The following is a 17,894-nucleotide window of genomic DNA, read 5'->3' as shown; positions in this document are numbered from 1 at the left end:
GGCAGGAGCTGGGTGGGCGTCCAGAGTACTGGATGGTGGCGAGTTCACACATCCCTAAGATGGAAATGCAGTGAGAAGCTGTTGGGAGTCAGACTAGTTCTTGTAAGGAACATGGCTGTGAGGATGAAGACATATCCACTCTACAATTAGTCTTGCTCTATCTGAGCTAGGCATCGGGAGGGTACGTTGCTAGATTGATAAAAACAGCATATGGATCGACTGTTAAATTTCCTTCCTTCCGTTTCAGGTGTGCAGAATTACTTTGTGCAGAACTACTAAATCACGTGTGCGGAACTACTTTGGGGTGGGGGAGGGGCAGATGGCGCTTCCCCACCCAGCCCTTCACAGGCTGTATGACGACAGGTGTTGGGACTCGCCCACACGTGGGGAAAACAGCTACTTTCCCTGGGACAGATAAGTCCCAATGACATGCCAGCAGGGAATCCTCACTATTACCTCTGACCTCAGATCGGAATAGCAGCGGGGGGGGGGTACCCTCCAAGGGGATTCCTCCAGGGACCAGGGCTTGGAACCTAAGCCTCACCCCCTGGAGGAACCCCAAGAGGCTGCTCAGGCCAGATCAGGGTGCTCAACAGTCTGGAGGTTCTGCACCCCTGCTTTAAACATTTTAGCATTACAATGGTGTATTCTGTGTATATTATGCATGTGTCTATCCCAAGTGATTTGGACAAACAGACCTGCCTACTTCTCACTAAGATAGTATAATTCTCATTAAGATAATAAACCTGTGCCTAGGTTGTAATACTTCAGACTACAGATGGAGGCCCACATAACCGAATGCTCCTCCATACAAAAGATACAAATAAAAATCCCTCCACATAGAAAACTAGGTGTTTGGGAGAAGGATACTTGCACTCCCTGGTACATTAGTTTTCAATACAAGATTTTGTTTTTCTGGTATGAAGGTGCATTCCATCATGTGAACCCCTACCTATAGTGTGAAGTGTGCAACCCAGACAGGTTTACAGCCTCAGAGCAACAATCCCTTTTTCTGGATCACTCTTCTTTTGAGGGATTGTTTAGAAATTGAAACATGAAGTTACAATAAGCATCCGAGGAATCCTTATTCGCCCCAAACACATAAAGAGAAATTTGGCTACATTGTTTGAGTGTAATGTTGAGTGTATTTTATAATCATTTTATCTTCAGTTAGGTTGCTACTCAAGCTATTATTACAAACTAGAACTATGCTGAATCTTTTGATCTGTTTATTTTCGGTAACGCCTCACTCAGGTAACAGAGTAACGCCTCACTCAGGTAACTGAGTAACTCCTCACTCAGTTACCTGAGTAACTCCTCACTCAGTTGTCAGGCACTCAGCAGGCAGCCATACAAGGGAGGAAGTCTTGCTGAAGTCCTCTAGGTGGCTTTCAAAGAAGCTGAAGCAGCAAGAGATAAAATGGGGAGAAACGGTAAAAGAAAGTGCACACGCACACATACCCCTCAGCCACCTCCTTATAGTAAGGTAAGCACTGAAGCCCTGCACCCTGAGAAATGTCTCCGAAATTCTCAGCAACCTAATGAAAGAAGCAGAAAAATGACTGCCTCTTTTGCAGGGAAACAAAGAGGCTGTGAAAAGGCAGGTAGGGTTTTGGAACAGCACTGTTACAAACCTCATGAAAAGAAGAAAGGGTCTCTTATAGGAGATTATAAAAGGAGAGAGAGAAAAATCATTGCAGATCAGCTCAATTGCCAATCCAGGGTTAGCACTGCATTTCTTTGAGACTTACCATAACTCCAGACATCACTTTGGTGGGTATAAATGCGGTGCAGAATAGACTCCAGAGCCATCCATTTAATAGGAACCTATGAAGAGTTGCAATGCAGTTGCTAAATCTAACGGAAGGTATTGAGCCCTGAGAAACACTTGAGAGGAGGGCCATGGTTTGAAAAATTAGTAATATATTTAATTAATTTAAAATATTTTCATACCACTTTCCCACAAAAGTCACCAAGGTGGTGAACAACAAATCAAAATAAAACAAAAATTCCACCCCACCAAATAGAAATCCTAAATAAAACTTAAAAATAAATGTTACCGTGTCATCTGAACCTGGCATGGTGCATGGTGGGAGTGGCTTCTTGCCCACCCCACAACGCTTACTACAAGCCATGGGTTGTGAGGCGGGTAAGAAGCAACCCCCCTGTGCAGTGTGCCGGGTTCAGAGTCAGACGACATGGTAACTTGCACAGCATCGTAGGTTACCGATGACTGGCAAATGGTGGTCATGCACACAACATGTGCAGGGGCCGGGGAAGAAGCCATGGTGGCTTCTCCCCCACACCCATGATCATCCAAACCCAGTCAGTAACTATCCCAGCGCTGCGTTTCCCAGTTTAAATTTCAATGCAATGTTCTTTCTGGGATAAGGCAATAGATTTCTTCAGGGACTGTTTGGGAGTAGCTGAAAGGCATTTGGGGCAAGTGATGCATGAGATCAAATATGGTAAAGTTTAGAAGTAAGTAGCTACAGCACACAATTTCTATTCATATAAAGCTATGAGCTGGTCTAGATGTTACTTTATCTTCACCCTATCTGCTTTCGTCTATGAATTTGCACTATAACATTTACAAGCATTTGCCATATAGTGTGGGAGTTACAAGCTTCCCTACTCCCACCAGTAGCTACTGTTGATGCTGATGCAGAACAGGGGCACTCAGAACTCACACAAGGAAGTGGATCAGATGCAGATATGTTCACAGCTAGACTAGCTCCATATGGATTTTGGAATCTTGTTTTAACCTTTCCCTGCTCCTCTATGCATAGAGATTCTAAGTATGTGAAAGCATCTGCTTCCTGTCAGACAAACCAAGGGGAAGCACCCTATTATCTTTCTTACTTTTCCTCCTTCTGCATGGTACTCCTTCTCCTCTGCACCAAGCAATTTAGCCAATCCAAAGTCAGTGATCTTCACATGCTGAGGAGTCTTGACAAGGACATTCCTGGCAGCCAAATCACAGTGTACCAAACGACGTTCCTCCAGATAATTCATCCCCTAAAGCATATATGCAATGAACAATTAGAAAATCTTTTTCCACCACCCGACACCCCTAGCCACATTGCAAAGAATGTAAGAGAAAGGATGATATCTTTATAGAATAAAGGGCCAATTTCAGTAAAATTGCTGCAATTTTACCACAGCAGAAAATGGTTGCATGGGCAGCAGAACATGATTATATCCTTTTAGACACACATTATTTGAGTGTATATTGTTGCAAAGATCCCTCCAACATCTATGAAGACAGCATTTCATCAGTAAGTTTTGCATTTCATGTATTAGTCTATTTTCCTACATGACCAATCTCACATGGAATCATTCCAACTCTGAAATGATCATGTTTGCTATATAAGGACTAAATCCTCACATTGGTGTTTTGAGAACATGGGTTAAGTGAACGACCATGCACAGTTTGGTATGAAAAGAGGCTCTTGCAATTGATTCACAAGTTTGCCACTCAAGCCCCATTTAGAGTTTCACCAATCACTTCTGGCAGGCTTACAATAGCCCAGTAGTGTTTAATCATAGTGTTAAATTCTGGGCACATGGAGAAACAGTCATAGGAGTGTTTCTCCATGGGCTAAAGTCTGCTCAGATCTACTGAGTCACTATTCTGAACATGGCAATTAAAATGTGAATTCATCTTATGTGGTCATAATATTATACAGGCATATCACCAGACATGATCCAGACAGTTAGTCATGCTTTAGTCCCATTGACATCAACAGGGCCTAAATCAGTCATTACTAACTTGTCCCATTGATTCCAGTGGGGCTAAAGCATGACTTAGTCTGAATCCAACCCTCTGTGTACAGCTTCTTTCAATCTGACATCTCATAGAGGGGGAAGTGAAGATTTAAGTGTCGGTGGTGGTGGTGGGAGACACTGCATTTCTGGGCTGAGTGGGAGCTGTGCAGGCAGATAGGGTAAGATCCAACGCTGCCCTTATGTGGGCGGCCCAGGTGTGCTGGCGGGGGCACGTGCGTAGCCCCTACTGCTAGTGGCCATAATGTAGCGCTTCTGGAGGGAAGTGCGCAACGAGCAGGAATGATTGTTTCTTGAAAGGGTGCGACTTGCCCCTTCCGGAGGTGAGTATTTCCACTTGCTGCAGTGCTACCAGTGGTGGGGCTGTGTGTATGCAGCTGCTGCCATGCCTGGGCCATCCACGCAAGAGTAGCATTGGATACTACCCATAATCTCCATCTGTTAACAAATGGCTAAGATCACATTAGCGCAACAATGCACTGTCTTCCATTTAAAAGGAATAAACTGCCAACAGTGTAATATATATTAGTGCTATTCCACTACTACAACTCCTCTTGCTTGTCCTTATTATTAGTACACCAAACGTAATAGCTATAGCCAGAGTATTTACACAGACCACTGTGAAACCACTGGTGGAGTGGCATGACTAAATGACTGAATTCAGTCATGACTGAATAACATTCAGTCATGAAAGAGATACAATCACTAAGGGTGCAATTTATTTATTTATTTATTTATTGCATTTATATCCCGCCTTTTTTCCTCTTGCAAAGGAACCCAAGGTGGCTTACATTATCCTCCTCCTCTCCATTTTATCCTCACAACAACAACCCTGTGAGGTAGGTTGGGCTGAGAGTCTGTGACTGGCCCGAAGAGTCTGTGACTGGCCCGTCAATCCTATCAAGATAGGCACGGGGGGGATCATTCCCTTCGAGCCTCTCCTGCCCTGCTATTTTCCGCCAGACAGCCATTTTCTGCTGTCTAGCCACGGGGGGGTGGGGGACTGGGAGAGGAGGTGTACGACCTTGGATGTGTCATACATGTAGCTCCACTCTCCCCACCCTGGAACGCCCCCAGCCCCACCCCTTTTCAGTCACTCCGCGCTCCTCTTCCGAGCGTGGAGGATGGGGCTTCTCCGTGCTGCCTCTGAGGCAGTGCGGATGTGAGGGGAGGTCGGTTTTCTTTAACTTTTCTAGTGGCCATAGGATTGCTTCCTAACTGTTTCATTTGTAATATAGGCCAACAGAGGGGAAAACATTTAGTGTGTGAATAAAGCCACCAAATTATTGTGTGTGTTTTTGCTAAAGTGATGATGATGCAGCTTTGGGAAAATGTTTTTATCCCAAATGTTCACCTCCATTGTTTCTCCATTAACCTTGGACCAACATTATAGCATCTACTAAAGAGTTTCAGATGAACTCCCACAATGTACTAAGGGCTTCCAATGTTGCCAAATTACCCCAACAAATTGGCAGAAGGCCACTATACAAGCTGCTTTCATTAAATAAATGTAGCTTTAATGAGCTGCTATTCTCAAACAAATGGAGTCGGCAACCACAATGCAATCCTATTAACAGTAGCCTCATCTGTCTAGGCCTCACATACTTCCAGTTTATTAAATCCAGCTATTTTTCCTACAATTGAGAACAATTTTTAATGTTACAATATACCTGAAATATAGACATGGCTTAAAATAGCATTTAATTATTTTTAAGTTGCTAAGTTTCAAACATATAGGATGCAACTGTGTACATGATGCATTTTAATAATAATCAGTTGGACTCTCTTTACCCCAGGGATTAGTCCCACTGAAATAAGTTGTTGCTGACTCTCCATGAAGACAAGAGGATACTTTCTGTAGAATCAGAGGCCAAACACTTCCTTATGAACTTCCCATAGTACTCTGATATCCCACCTCAAAGTCCCATTTTTTTTAGTTAGGAAGTTTATGATCTGCCTCCTGAGACAGTTTAGTGCTGAGAAACATTCTGTGTTGCAGATAATTGAAGATAACATCCATCAGACAGAAGAAAAAATTACTATTTCAAAGTCATAGAAAGCCAAAAAAGAAAAAGAAAAAAAGAACGAACTCTATAGCATAGTACCTTTGGGATCTGGTTTCCTGTTTGTGAGTTAGTAAAAATGAGAAGATTTGCTATGGCTTCTAGATAAACAGTGTTGGCTTTTATCAACCCAGAGAACTGCAAGACTAACACCACTTACCTAAAGTGGGTTTTAATTGAAAAACAAAATAAGGATGCAACAGCACCCCATGTTCTATAGCAAGATTTTTAAAAACTCATCTGAGTTCTCAAAAGCAATTTGCAATGTGCCATGGAGGGTCCAAAAATTCAGACATTTTGGTGGGCATGACATGACCATCCTTTTGTGTACATTTCAGCCAGCTCTGGATTGTGGCCCAGGTTAGGTAGGCAAGTCTGAGGTCAGTTCCATAATGCTGCTTATTGTCAAGCAACTAGATGGCATTTGCTGTTAATTTACCTTTGCAATCTGCACACACCAATTGAGAAGATACTGGGATCCAATGTTATCCTTGTGCTCTCGGACGTAGTCAAGAAGGCAGCCATAAGGCATAAGCTGGGTGATGAGCTGAACAGTGGATGTGAGGCAAATTCCCAGTAAACGGCACACATGGGGGTTGTCGACACTCGCCATCACATATGCTTCCTAATCAGGAGAGAGAGAGAAGAAACAAACACAGATTTGAAGATGTTAAATTTATTAGGATGTAAGAAATGGCTTTGTTAATCAGACTCTTTGGGTTGGATCCAGATTTAGGCGCATACCACTGGGCTGGTGGAAGATCTCCCCACCCTCCTCCCCATGGGAGCCCCTCCAGCCCCCTTAAAATGCTACAGAGGATTGCCCCCACCGAATGGGGTAAGCTGTAGTGCAGGGGAAAGGGGGGATCTCTGAAAATTGAGCAGAGGCACCTTCTGCTCATGGAAGGTGCCTCCACTCAATTTTGGGGGATCCCTCCTTTCCCCCACACCACTGCCTACCTGCACATAAGCCACGTTGAGTGTCTTATCAGGCTGAACAGTAAGCTATAAATTAAAAATAAAGTAGCATAATTGTAACACAGCAGGACATAAAGAGATTTAGCTATGGTATCCATGTTTTGCTATGCAATGTTTTCTTGCATGTTCAACTAATGGCTCCAATGGTTTTTAAAAAAATATATTTATTATATTTATGCATCACCTTTCTGCCAATTCACTCAAGGCAGTTTACAACTTAATATAATGGTTTACAACCTAATAGATGTGATAGAAATGGAAAAAGCTGGGTGTCCACCCCCCCCCGAAAATACATTAATTCACATATCAACTCTTACACAGTTTGATATGATAGTTGGTTTGGATGCCTGCTGATGGGAGAAGCCAAAATGGAAGCTGGTCCCAGACAAGTCGATAGAGGGGGCCTCACTGTCTCACCTCTTCCTCTGATGTTGTCAGGTGAAATATTATAGGGGATATGGCTGAAAATGACCTCCCAGGGAGTAATCATATCCTACCTTAGCCATAACATGCATAACAACTAATCATCATGTTGCCAGTCTCCAGGCCCCTGTCTGCAATTGAGCGAATGTGGAGACTCAGAATGTGAAGGGCCTGATACCCATACCGAGTATTTCTACACATTACGGCTGTTTCAGAGATGATTTACTATGCTAAAGGAGGTATTTTTCAGCAGCATCCCCTTAGCTGTAACACGTGCTACAGCTCTAAGTATTCTGTATGATGTCCTGACACTTGGCCAAAGACAATTTCCACTCCTCAAACAGTATTTTGTTTGGTAAAGAACAGACTACAGTGTGTATGGGAGAAAAAGGCAATTAGAAATTATCATTAAAAATGGAATAATATGTGGGTATGTATGTGAAATGTACTGTACTTATAGTATAAATGCTTACATAAATAACTTCTTAAAAAGTAAGTTTTTAGAAAGATTGTATTCTGATTCATTACAATAAACTGCAGTATCATAAGGTATGATACAATCGTAAAGCATGTCTACTTTATTGATTTTTAGCTAAATCAATAATCCCCAAACTTCACCCCGATGACTTCCAAACTGGGAGTTTGATTGTATGGGCTGTGTGCCGTATGTTGGCCACACAGAATAGGGTGCTGTTCCAGCATTTGACAGATGCTATTAAATTTGATACTGCAAAGTGAAGCAGCCATCAACTCCTTGAAGAAAGAATAATGAAGCCATTGTGCAGTCATATGTTCATTAAATGCTTTGAGAAATTACAGCAAACCCCTTGTTTTTAAACTTTATCTTGGAAATCTCTGAGGTACGCCATGACCTGCTGCAAGTATGCTTGGCATTTGGCAGCAAACCTCCTGACTTAGCTCTTATCCTAATAAAGCCATTAGGAGCTGTGGTTGGAGAATGAACTGGATTAGATTACTGCTAATATTTGCAGCACACAAAAATTCTAAAACAGCAGAGCTAATGGGAGATCCTGCTGTTCTATGAAACAGTGGAAAAGGAAGAATGAGGGATGAATGCTGTCCCTGCTCTATGACAGAACTGCTACACATAGGCGCACAAGACTGAGAGGTGGAATTAGGCCCTCTTAATAGGATTAGAGCTTTCTAGAAAGATCCCCTACTGAGGGCTGTGCAAGTATGACTGTGGAGACCACAACAAAATAATAATTATGTATTTGGGACATGTATACAAAATTATACAGTCATGTATAGATCCATTTTTTCTTATTGTATTCAGAATCAACATGCATAAACCGAAATACATAAACATGAGACACTGAAGTAGTGGGGTTTGCTTAAAGGAAGTGTTAGTTGTTTTTGAGTTTTATAAGCCTATAAATGGCTTCAGAATCAGATAGGGCATAGCTTCATCTTCTATCTTTAATAAGGTAAGAAATAAATTTATGTATTACTGTACATTAATGTTGTGGGCTAGTTACACATGTGAAATGGCTGTTTTTCCTTTCTCTATGTGACCCCTCCCAGATAGAGATTGTATGGTGAAACTTTGGTGCAAGCGAGACAGGGGTTCCATATTTGCAAACATCAGCTTATCACTGACAAGTATCTCTTTTAATCTTATTTAAGGGCTTTCCTTGGCATTATACTAAGCTTTGGAGACACCCGCAAACTAGAGACATGCTTTGCTGCTTCCCAAATGTTTTTTCTGCTGTGGCACCCCGGCTGTGGAATGAGCTCCCTAGTGAGGTTCACCTAGCACCTACATTGTATTCCTTCTGGCGCCAGGTGAAGACCTTTTTATTTTCCCAGGCATTTTAGCTTTCTAGACTTTTCGCTTTGCAGTTTTAAATCTGTATTTTAATTTCCTGCACTGCTGCTAGGTTTTATTGTGGTTGTATTGTTATATTGTGGTTTTAATATTCCATATATTTTATATTGTCTTATTGTGTGCTGTTTGGTTTTAATTTTTGTGAACCGCCCAGAGAGCTTCGGCTATTGGGTGGTATAGAAATAAATAAACAAACAAATAAATAAATAAATAAATAATAAATAAAATGTTTTCAACTCTCTGCAAGAAGTCAGGGAGAGATCACATCCTTGTCCTGGCTCTGAAAAGGAGAAGGCTCTCCCTGATATTGTGCAGGGCCTAAGAGACTGCCTGCTGAGATTAAGAGGCTGCAGCATCTTCCCTATGAAGGAAGGTTACAACAGCTGGGATTGTTTAGCTTGGAAAAATGGTGGATAAGGGCAGACATGATAGACATGTACAGAATTATGCATAGTGTGGAGAATGTGGACAGTGAGACTTTTTTCTCCTTCTCACATAATACTAGAACCCGGGGTCATCCCATGAAGCTGATTGGTGAGAGATTCAGGACAGGTAAAAACTATCCACGCAGTGCATAGTTAAACTATGGGATTTACTACCTCAAGATGTAGTGATGGCCACCAACTTGGATGGCTTTAAAAGGGGTCAGACAAATTCCTGGAGGAGAAAGCTATCATGGCTACTGGGCTTGAGGGCAGTATGCCTATGTACACCAGTTGCTGGGGGACATGGGTGGGAGGGTGTTGTTGTGCTCATGTCCTGCTTGTGGGTTCCTGGTTGACAGCTGGTTGGCCACCATGTGAACACAATGCTGGACTAGATGGACCCTCAGTCTGATCCAACATGACTCTTCTTATGCATCTCTGAAGCTAGTACAATAAGGACATCTCCCTGCTGCCTTCTCCAGTTCAGAGTTGGGGAAAGAGGGATGAGCCCTCTTTATGCAGTGCTGTGGCCTCCGAGGCACTCTGAACACTGAATAGTGATATGTCCTCTGAAGGAGGGGCAGGGCCTTCGACAACCTCAAGTTTTGGCTGTCTATCAATGCAAGCTGAAATTTGTAGACCTCTGGAATCAGGGTATATGCACAGAGACAAGCCTACAGGATTGTGGTAGTATTTTTGGCAGTCAATATCATGGATATCACTGTGGACTGTGTCCACAAGCAGCCTAGATCATACTGCATTTATTCTACATGATTCAGAACATGGGAGAGGTTGTGTGGAGAAAACAAACCTGGCAGTCCACAAACATGATGTGAACAGCTTAGCACCTGCATACCTGAATGGCCGCCTACATCCAGACAAACTTACTCGACGACTTCATCAGAGGCCCTGCACAGACTGCACCCAACTTTGGAAGTGAGCTGTGTTATACAAAAGACAGGGCCTTCTTGGTAGGAACTGCTTAATTGTGGAACATCCTCTCTTCACCCATAAGCTCATTGCCTTCCTCAATGGTTTTAGGTACCAGTTTAAAATGCTGTTTTTTATTCAAGCTTTTAATGGAGACTAGAATCTTTTAAAGTATTTTCTTATTGGGTCTGATGTATTTTAAGCTTTTGATGTATGTTGCTACTATTCTGTTTTTATTATTTGTTTATGATATTTTGCTTTCATTTTGACTACTGTTTTAGTTTTAATTCTTGAAAGGATTTTTAAATTTTGTGATACGCTGTCTCAGGAATGGAGGTTGCGAGGCAGGATATACATACTTTAAATAAATGACAAATGTGTGAACTAGTTCCAAGTCTTCCCTTTATTCTTCTGGTTAGTTTAAGGTCACCATTATGCCATAATAGATAGAACCATCGACTAGTTCACCATGGTATGAGCCAGAAGAAAGAAAATATCAGGGTGTTTATGAAGTATTCAGGATGTTTGCTGCTCTCCATTTTGCTCTGTAACCCAATGATTATAAATTGAGTCTATTTGCTAGAGTGCTAACACCAGCCTAGACCAATAGTTACTACACTGAAGTTACTGAAATGCCACCCTTTCCTTAATATATTTCATAATTTTTTAAGCTTTAACTATAGATGAATGTAGCTGCATCATACATGCTGTGTTACAGCAACTGTTGAAAGCCATTATATAAAATCAAAATTTCAAAAGATCTCACAATGTGCATTTGCTTTTGTTTTAAATATCACAAACACTTAGAAAGTAATATGATTGGGTCATTATCCAATTAAGGATAGTGGAAAAAAGAAGAGGTGACATTGTTCTGGTAGTGTACATTTGGTAACCTGTGGCTGCTCTCCATGCAGCCCAGGGGCCTCACTGTACAGTTTCAGGCTATGGGTTCAGATATAACCTGGGTTGTGGGGTTCTGCTATGGTCCAATGTTTAGCAGGTATCAAGTTAGGACAGGTTCCTCAGGGAAGCAAGACAGGGAAGAGATCAGCACCATAGATAGCTTTGAGTTGGGCTATGCACGTGCGTGTGTGTGTGTGGGTGGTCCCTGATCTGCCACCACATGCAGCCCATGGGCCAAAAGGGATGCCCACACCCTTCACTAGTGGTTGGGCAAGCACTAGCAGAACAAGTAGTGCAACTAAGTGAGCAAGCGGAATAACTATGGGAACTGCAAATATGAAAATGGGGTTTTCATGAGCAGTAGAAGCTTTGCATGAGTGGAATTACACTATTGGATATAATCCACTATTCTTTTCTTACAGTTCTAATGAACTTAGAAGAATCATGGGGAAAACTGTAGGGCAATAAGTAACAGTACCTCCTACTAGACAAAATATCTCTAGAAAAATTCATTTTCCTAATAGTTAATAGGTCTTTATAAAAGTACTTGAAAGATAAAGCAAATGCTATAGATTTTTATAATACTAAACACAAGCATGAATGGCTAATAACCAACCTGCCTATTTGAAAAAAAACAACCCTTTGAAATCACTCCCAATTTTGTCCAGGTTAAGAATTCGTTTTCTTTGAGCTGAATTTTTCAGCTGATCCAAAGGAAAATTACCTAAGTATTTATAGACTAAAAAGCCTAAAGTTTTGCTGGAAAATGTAAAGATGTCTCCGCCACCCCACTGCCCCCTAAATGAAATAAAAATCAGTTCCAGGCTGTGTATATTTTTGAGAACAGGAATTGTAGTCAAATCAGCAGAACTACTGAAGGAATTTCAGGAGAATTATGTAAATATATCTCATTCTCCAAGAATGCCTTTATATTTGTCTTCATACTATAAAATCCCAAGAGCCAATATTTCAGTGCTTCAGAATATAAAATAAAAATGAAAACTCACATCAAGAATTTCTTTGTTAGCTTTGGGAGATGTGGCCTCTCTCAGCTCCTTAATAGCCACAGGAATTTTAACTCCCTCCCCTTCTGGAATCCAGATCCCCTGTAAAAAAAACCCCAAAGGGATAAGTTTAATGCAGAAATAAAGTGCAAAGTTTGCATGTAAAGTATATGGAGCCTTCAGAAAGGATGTGAATGCACCAGCCAACCAGTAGGCAATCTGCCAAGTTAAGTATATATCACATAGTTTCTGGAAATGATGAGTGGAATTTGAATAACGCAGTAACTCTATAAACATAGATTTAAAAAAAAATCACACAATAGAATTCAACTGTGTAGCAGCCTAATTCTGTATATGTTTACTTGGAACTAAGTGCCACTGATTTAAGTGGGATCTACTCCCAAGCATATGTACATAGGATTGCATCTGTGCATAAAAAAGGTTGTGACTTTACCTTATAGACAGTGCCAAAAGCTCCAGAGCCAAGAACTTTGACCTTTTTAAATTCTGTTTCCTTTAGAATCCTTAGAAGTGCTTGGTTTGGTGCCTCCCCACTGGGCGTCAAGGGTTCAACAAGCTATTGAATACCAAAATAACACGGCTTAAGAAGAGATGTTTCCTTTTTAAATACAAGACAGCTTAAGGTAACCTTTTTGAGAAATACGAACAGGTGACACACATTATCTGTGCTCTACTGTTCAGAATAGGTTACTCTGGCAAAACATTGCAAAGAAACAGAAACAAAATTGAGTCAAGCCTACCTATTTGCAATGCTACTACAGTCTGCCACTTAAGGTCCTCTAAGGGTTATTTGCTGTGACTGCCTAATGTGAGATTGGCAGCCACGCGCCAGAGGACCTTTTCTTTTGCCGCCTCTCAGTTGTGGAATGACCTGCCAGCTGAAATGCACCTGCTGACCTCTTTGAATGTTTTTAAGTGGGAATTAAAGACTTTATTATTCTGGTAGGCCTTCCCTTTTTAGAATGTTCATTCCTTTTTGCTGATTGTTATATTTTGTTTTAAGCCCTATTGTTTTATTGTTGGTTTTCTTGTTTACATTGTTTTTAACTATGTTTGCTGCCTAGAGTATTTTGTATATAGGCGCATTATAAACTGAATTAACAACAACAACAACAAATGGCATAGATGTTGAAGGGGGCATTGCATTCCTCCTCATCAATAATCTCATGGGAATTTTCATTTCACAATGGCCCTGGCTAGCATGGAAAAGAGTTACACGTACCTAGAAACAATATACTGTTGATCGAATGGTAGAAAAATGTGGAATTTCCCCAAACAGATGTGCCTCCTTGAGGGAAGACACCTGGATTCCATCCAAGAAATACAGAATAACTGCATCTTTGTTCTGCTATAACTGATAATTTGGAAAGGCCCCGAAAGGCTGGTAGTACATTGACTGTTTGAGTCAGTCTCAGCCAGTACATTTCAGAATAATTTTCTGTACTTACCTCTCTTTCTTGTAGCAGTCTGCGCAAAGTACGTTTCCTAACAATGCGACGCCTACGCACATAGAGACCAATACCCAGTGCTATCACAACTAAGCCAAGGATGCTTCCAACAACTCCAGCTGCAATGGATGGGACCTTAGAGCTAGAAGACAAAAACAGCAGGAAATATCACTGAGCTTATATTAGAGTGATGAAGCCGACTCACTGTCTACTGAGCATTCAGAAGAGATAGCTTTGTTTTTAAAATAAAGAGGGACAAAATAGAACTAGGTTATTCTTCTGCAAATGAAAGCAAAAGCTGCCCTCAACTGTGACATGAGAGGCCCACATGGGGGGCTAGAAAGTGTCTTGGCACACAGAGGATGAACTGGATCTCTCACTCTATCTGTCATAATGAATGGTCAGTCACAGCTAGTAAATAATAGGATCAGTTTACACTTTGAGATAAACCACTCCTTGAGAAATATTCTATAGATAGCTCAAATGCTTTCATAGAAATAGCAAATAATGTTGGTCCAATCAAAGATATAGGCTTACATACATTATAACATGCAGTTCTGACTTGGGATAAACAAGAGATCCTTAGCCCTTCCCCTGCAAATCCTTTCCAATGTTTTTTTATAATCCCCCTAGCTGGGCTCTGAGCCTGGAAGAAGATGGATTCAAGGAAATATGGCTTGGAGGGGACATTTGCTGGAAATAATTGGCACACACAGCGAGTATTGCACAATTTCCTGCCCACACTCTGAGCCTACTCTACAAATCTCTCCCCCGGTCCCTCCATTCACATTAACCAGTAGACAAGGCATTGAACTGGTTCGCACATCATTGACAGCCCATGGGTCAAATAACCCATGGGCTGTCAGGGTCAAATGGGAAAGAGTGGACATGCTGCCTGTGGTGTGCCTGCCACTTCCACTTTTACACAGCAACCCATGAGCAACTCCAACATAATTTGCTTAGTGTGTCATCTGAACCTGGACCGCAGGGTTGTTTAGAGGAAAACAACCCAGCAGTGAACCCATGGCTTGTTGTTGGGTTAACTGCTGGATTGTTTACCCCTGGGTTGTTTATCCCCATCTTTGGAGCTACAAGACATCAAGGCATTAGTGATGTTCTAAACAACATATAAAAACGAAATACTTATTTATTAAGTTTATATACTGCCCAACAGCCGAGGCTCTTCGGGAAGTTCACAACAGTTAAAACCATAAAATACAACACAATAAAACCTAACATAAGACTTTAAAAGCAGCATGTAATACCAGAGTAAAACCCAACATCAGTTACAACCCAGGGAAAGCCTGGGTGAAAAGGTGCATTTTAGGCTTGAAAGATGCCACATTTTCTGCATCCTGAACTGAGTGGGGGAGAGTTTCCCAGAGGGTGGGTGCTGCTACAGAGAAGGCCTGCCACCAGGGTTCTTCATGGTGACATTCCCTTAGTTTTGGAATGGCTTTATATGATAACAGTATAACCTTTTACGTAGCTCGGTAGCTAATAGGCAGCCAGTGCAGCTGTTTTAACACAGGCGTATGCGTGCATAGCTAGGTGTCCCAGTGAGCACCCTAGCTGCTGCATTCTGCACTAACTGCAGCTTCCGAACCATGCATGAAGGTAGCCCCACACACAGTGCATTGTAGTAGTCTAATTGTGAGGTTACTGTGGTTAGGCTATCCCTACCCAGGAATGGGCATAGTTGGCATAACAACCAGAGTTGGTAATGGGCGCTCCAGGCCACTGAGGCCACCTGAGCCTCCAGTGACAAAGATGGATCCAGGAGAACCCCCAAACTATGGACCTGCTCCTTCAGAGGGACCGCAACCCCATCCAGACCAGGCAAACGCCGCAATGCCCAGACCTGGAAATTGCCAACCCATAGGTCTCTGTCTTATCGGGATTCACCTTTAGTTTATTGGCCCTCATCCAAGCCATAACTGTATCTAGGCTCTGGTTCAGAACATGCACCGCCTCTCCTGATTGAGATGTCACAGAGAAATAGAACTGGGTATCAACAGCATACTGGTGACACCTTGCTCCAAATCTCCTGATGACCACTCCCAATGGCTTCATGTAGATATTAAATAACAATAGGGACAAGAGATCAAATTCTGCTCGTCATGACAGCTCTCCCTTTGGAGCACTATGCTGTATTACTCAAAGAAATCAATTTCAGCATCTACTCATTGCTAAAGATTAACCCTGATGAACAAAAAGTCAGTAACAGTGCAATCCTATAGATGACTACTCAGAAATAAGTTCTATTGAGTTCAATGGGGTTTACTTCCAGCTAAGTTGATATCAGATTCCAGCCTAAATCTGTCAAGTGGAGGAGGAGAGAAATAAGGGAATACAGAATTTTTGCTTTAGACTCCAGGTGTGTGTGTGTGTGTGTCACATAATTAAATGATACTACATGTACACACACCCTGTATACAGAAAACTAGAAACCATGGAGTAATCTAGCTTATCCTTCTACCTGACATACTAGCATTGTAAGCCAACAGGTTTTTGGTTTTGTTTTGGTATGGAGGAGCATTCAGTTGTGAGCCCAACTGTAGTCTGAAGTGCAGTTAGCCAAACATAAAAAGGAGGAAAGCAAATGTATTAAATAATGGCTTGAATCCAATGGTGTCATTCTGGAATCTGCTGGCAGAAGGGTTTTCCTCTCCCCGCTGCAGCCACCTGTGCACCCCCAAGTCTGCTCCAGGAGGTTGGGGGACTCTCCAGAGCAGATTGGGGGGTGGTGCATGGAGGGCTGCAGGGAGGAGGAGCGGCTGGGAAAGTCCACTTGCACAATGGTGGTTTTGAGCCAAAGTGCGTACACACACATACACACACACACGTTATGTTATGCTCACTATAAATATATACTTAGCAATAATTACCCATTAGGACAACCTTCAAGTCCTGGTCCTTTGCATCTGTAAAAAGAAAAGAAAAAGAAAAACAGCCACAGAATTAATAAGATTGCGGCTAGATTCTTCAACTGACATTTTAATTTTTCTCTCTGAACACCAATAATTTATTTGTTTGTTTGTTTGTTTAAGACAAAGTACTTGCTAAATAAATAAAAGACTTAGGAAAATATCAGGAGCCTTGAACCAGATGCCTTTGTCCAGAGGGCAGAGTATGCTGTATATTCTGCTGAAATAACAGCTTCAGACTTGAATGTCTCTAACTTTATTGAGAAGAGAGCCGGAACACTATTCAAGTCCATTATTCAATGCACAGAACTTTTTACTCCCCACCCCCCTTCCAAGTACAAATTCAGTCTCTTAAAAAGTACTGCCTTATTCACTGACTTCAAAAAGACTGTTCATCCTGACCACACAAAGCAACCTATCACAAAGAGACAACTGTTTGCTGGCCTACATGAAAGGAACCAGCAATCTTGCTGTGAGCGGACAAAATATTCACTTTTAACAATCTTGGTAACAGAAAGGTAAATGGCTGAAAAGCTCTAGGGATGGGGAAATCTCTCAGTACCGAACCTCAGGCCAGTGCAGCTGCTCACCCTATACAATAGTACACTTCTGTGTTTACAGGAAAAGCACTGACCTCGATGACTTGACTTGTGACTTAGGGCTAATATTCAGCAACAGAGATTTCATCACTGAACACTATTAGGCAGTAATATTCTACATTATTTGGCAGTAATATTTTAAGATTCATTGTCCTAAATAAGAATCAAACATGGATTCCCCCCCTGATGGATGCAGTAGTACTGTTTCAACACTAGCAGAAGTGTGGTATGGCTGTGCTTGCCAAGACTTAGGAACTGTTTATGTGAATTCATTTTCAAAGGGCTTCTCCTTTAGTCCATTTATCTCATGTGGAATTTTATGGTAACACTCTGCAGAAGTAAACTGTTTTAAAGAATCAAAAAGATCATCATTGACATTTTGGAATGGTTTCCCAGTGCTCCTTCAACTAAACTAAAATAAGAAATGTGAACATAATTTAGTTGGGCTTTGTCACTGCCAGACTTTGAAATGCATCTCTTTGCCCTCTGTTACTGTAAAAGTGAAGCCACATGAAAATCCCCAAAACTATGCTGTCAT

The 17,894-nt window shown here is 41.7% G+C and overlaps 1 protein-coding gene across 2 annotated transcripts in view; it reads right to left on the bottom strand.

The window, feature by feature from the left end:
* Positions 1 to 17,894, bottom strand: part of EGFR (epidermal growth factor receptor) — a 222,716-nt gene that overhangs the window by 17,469 nt on the left and 187,353 nt on the right. For both annotated transcript variants that reach the window (XM_084857769.1, XM_084857770.1), the window contains 7 exons: positions 16,719 to 16,754; positions 13,831 to 13,972; positions 12,816 to 12,938; positions 12,365 to 12,463; positions 6,289 to 6,474; positions 2,863 to 3,018; positions 1,752 to 1,827 (listed from right to left, as the gene is read on the bottom strand). In XM_084857769.1, the coding sequence (XP_084713895.1) occupies positions 1,752 to 1,827; positions 2,863 to 3,018; positions 6,289 to 6,474; positions 12,365 to 12,463; positions 12,816 to 12,938; positions 13,831 to 13,972; positions 16,719 to 16,754 (818 nt within the window). The remainder of the gene's footprint in view (positions 1 to 1,751; positions 1,828 to 2,862; positions 3,019 to 6,288; positions 6,475 to 12,364; positions 12,464 to 12,815; positions 12,939 to 13,830; positions 13,973 to 16,718; positions 16,755 to 17,894) is intronic.

Source organism: Heloderma suspectum, chromosome 5, assembly GCF_057233095.1.
Source record: "Heloderma suspectum isolate Gila_16-S chromosome 5, 16-S_ref, whole genome shotgun sequence".
Taxonomy (NCBI): domain Eukaryota; kingdom Metazoa; phylum Chordata; class Lepidosauria; order Squamata; family Helodermatidae; genus Heloderma; species Heloderma suspectum.
Note: the sequence above shows the minus strand (reverse complement) of the source record. Positions and strands in the feature narration are given on the sequence as shown.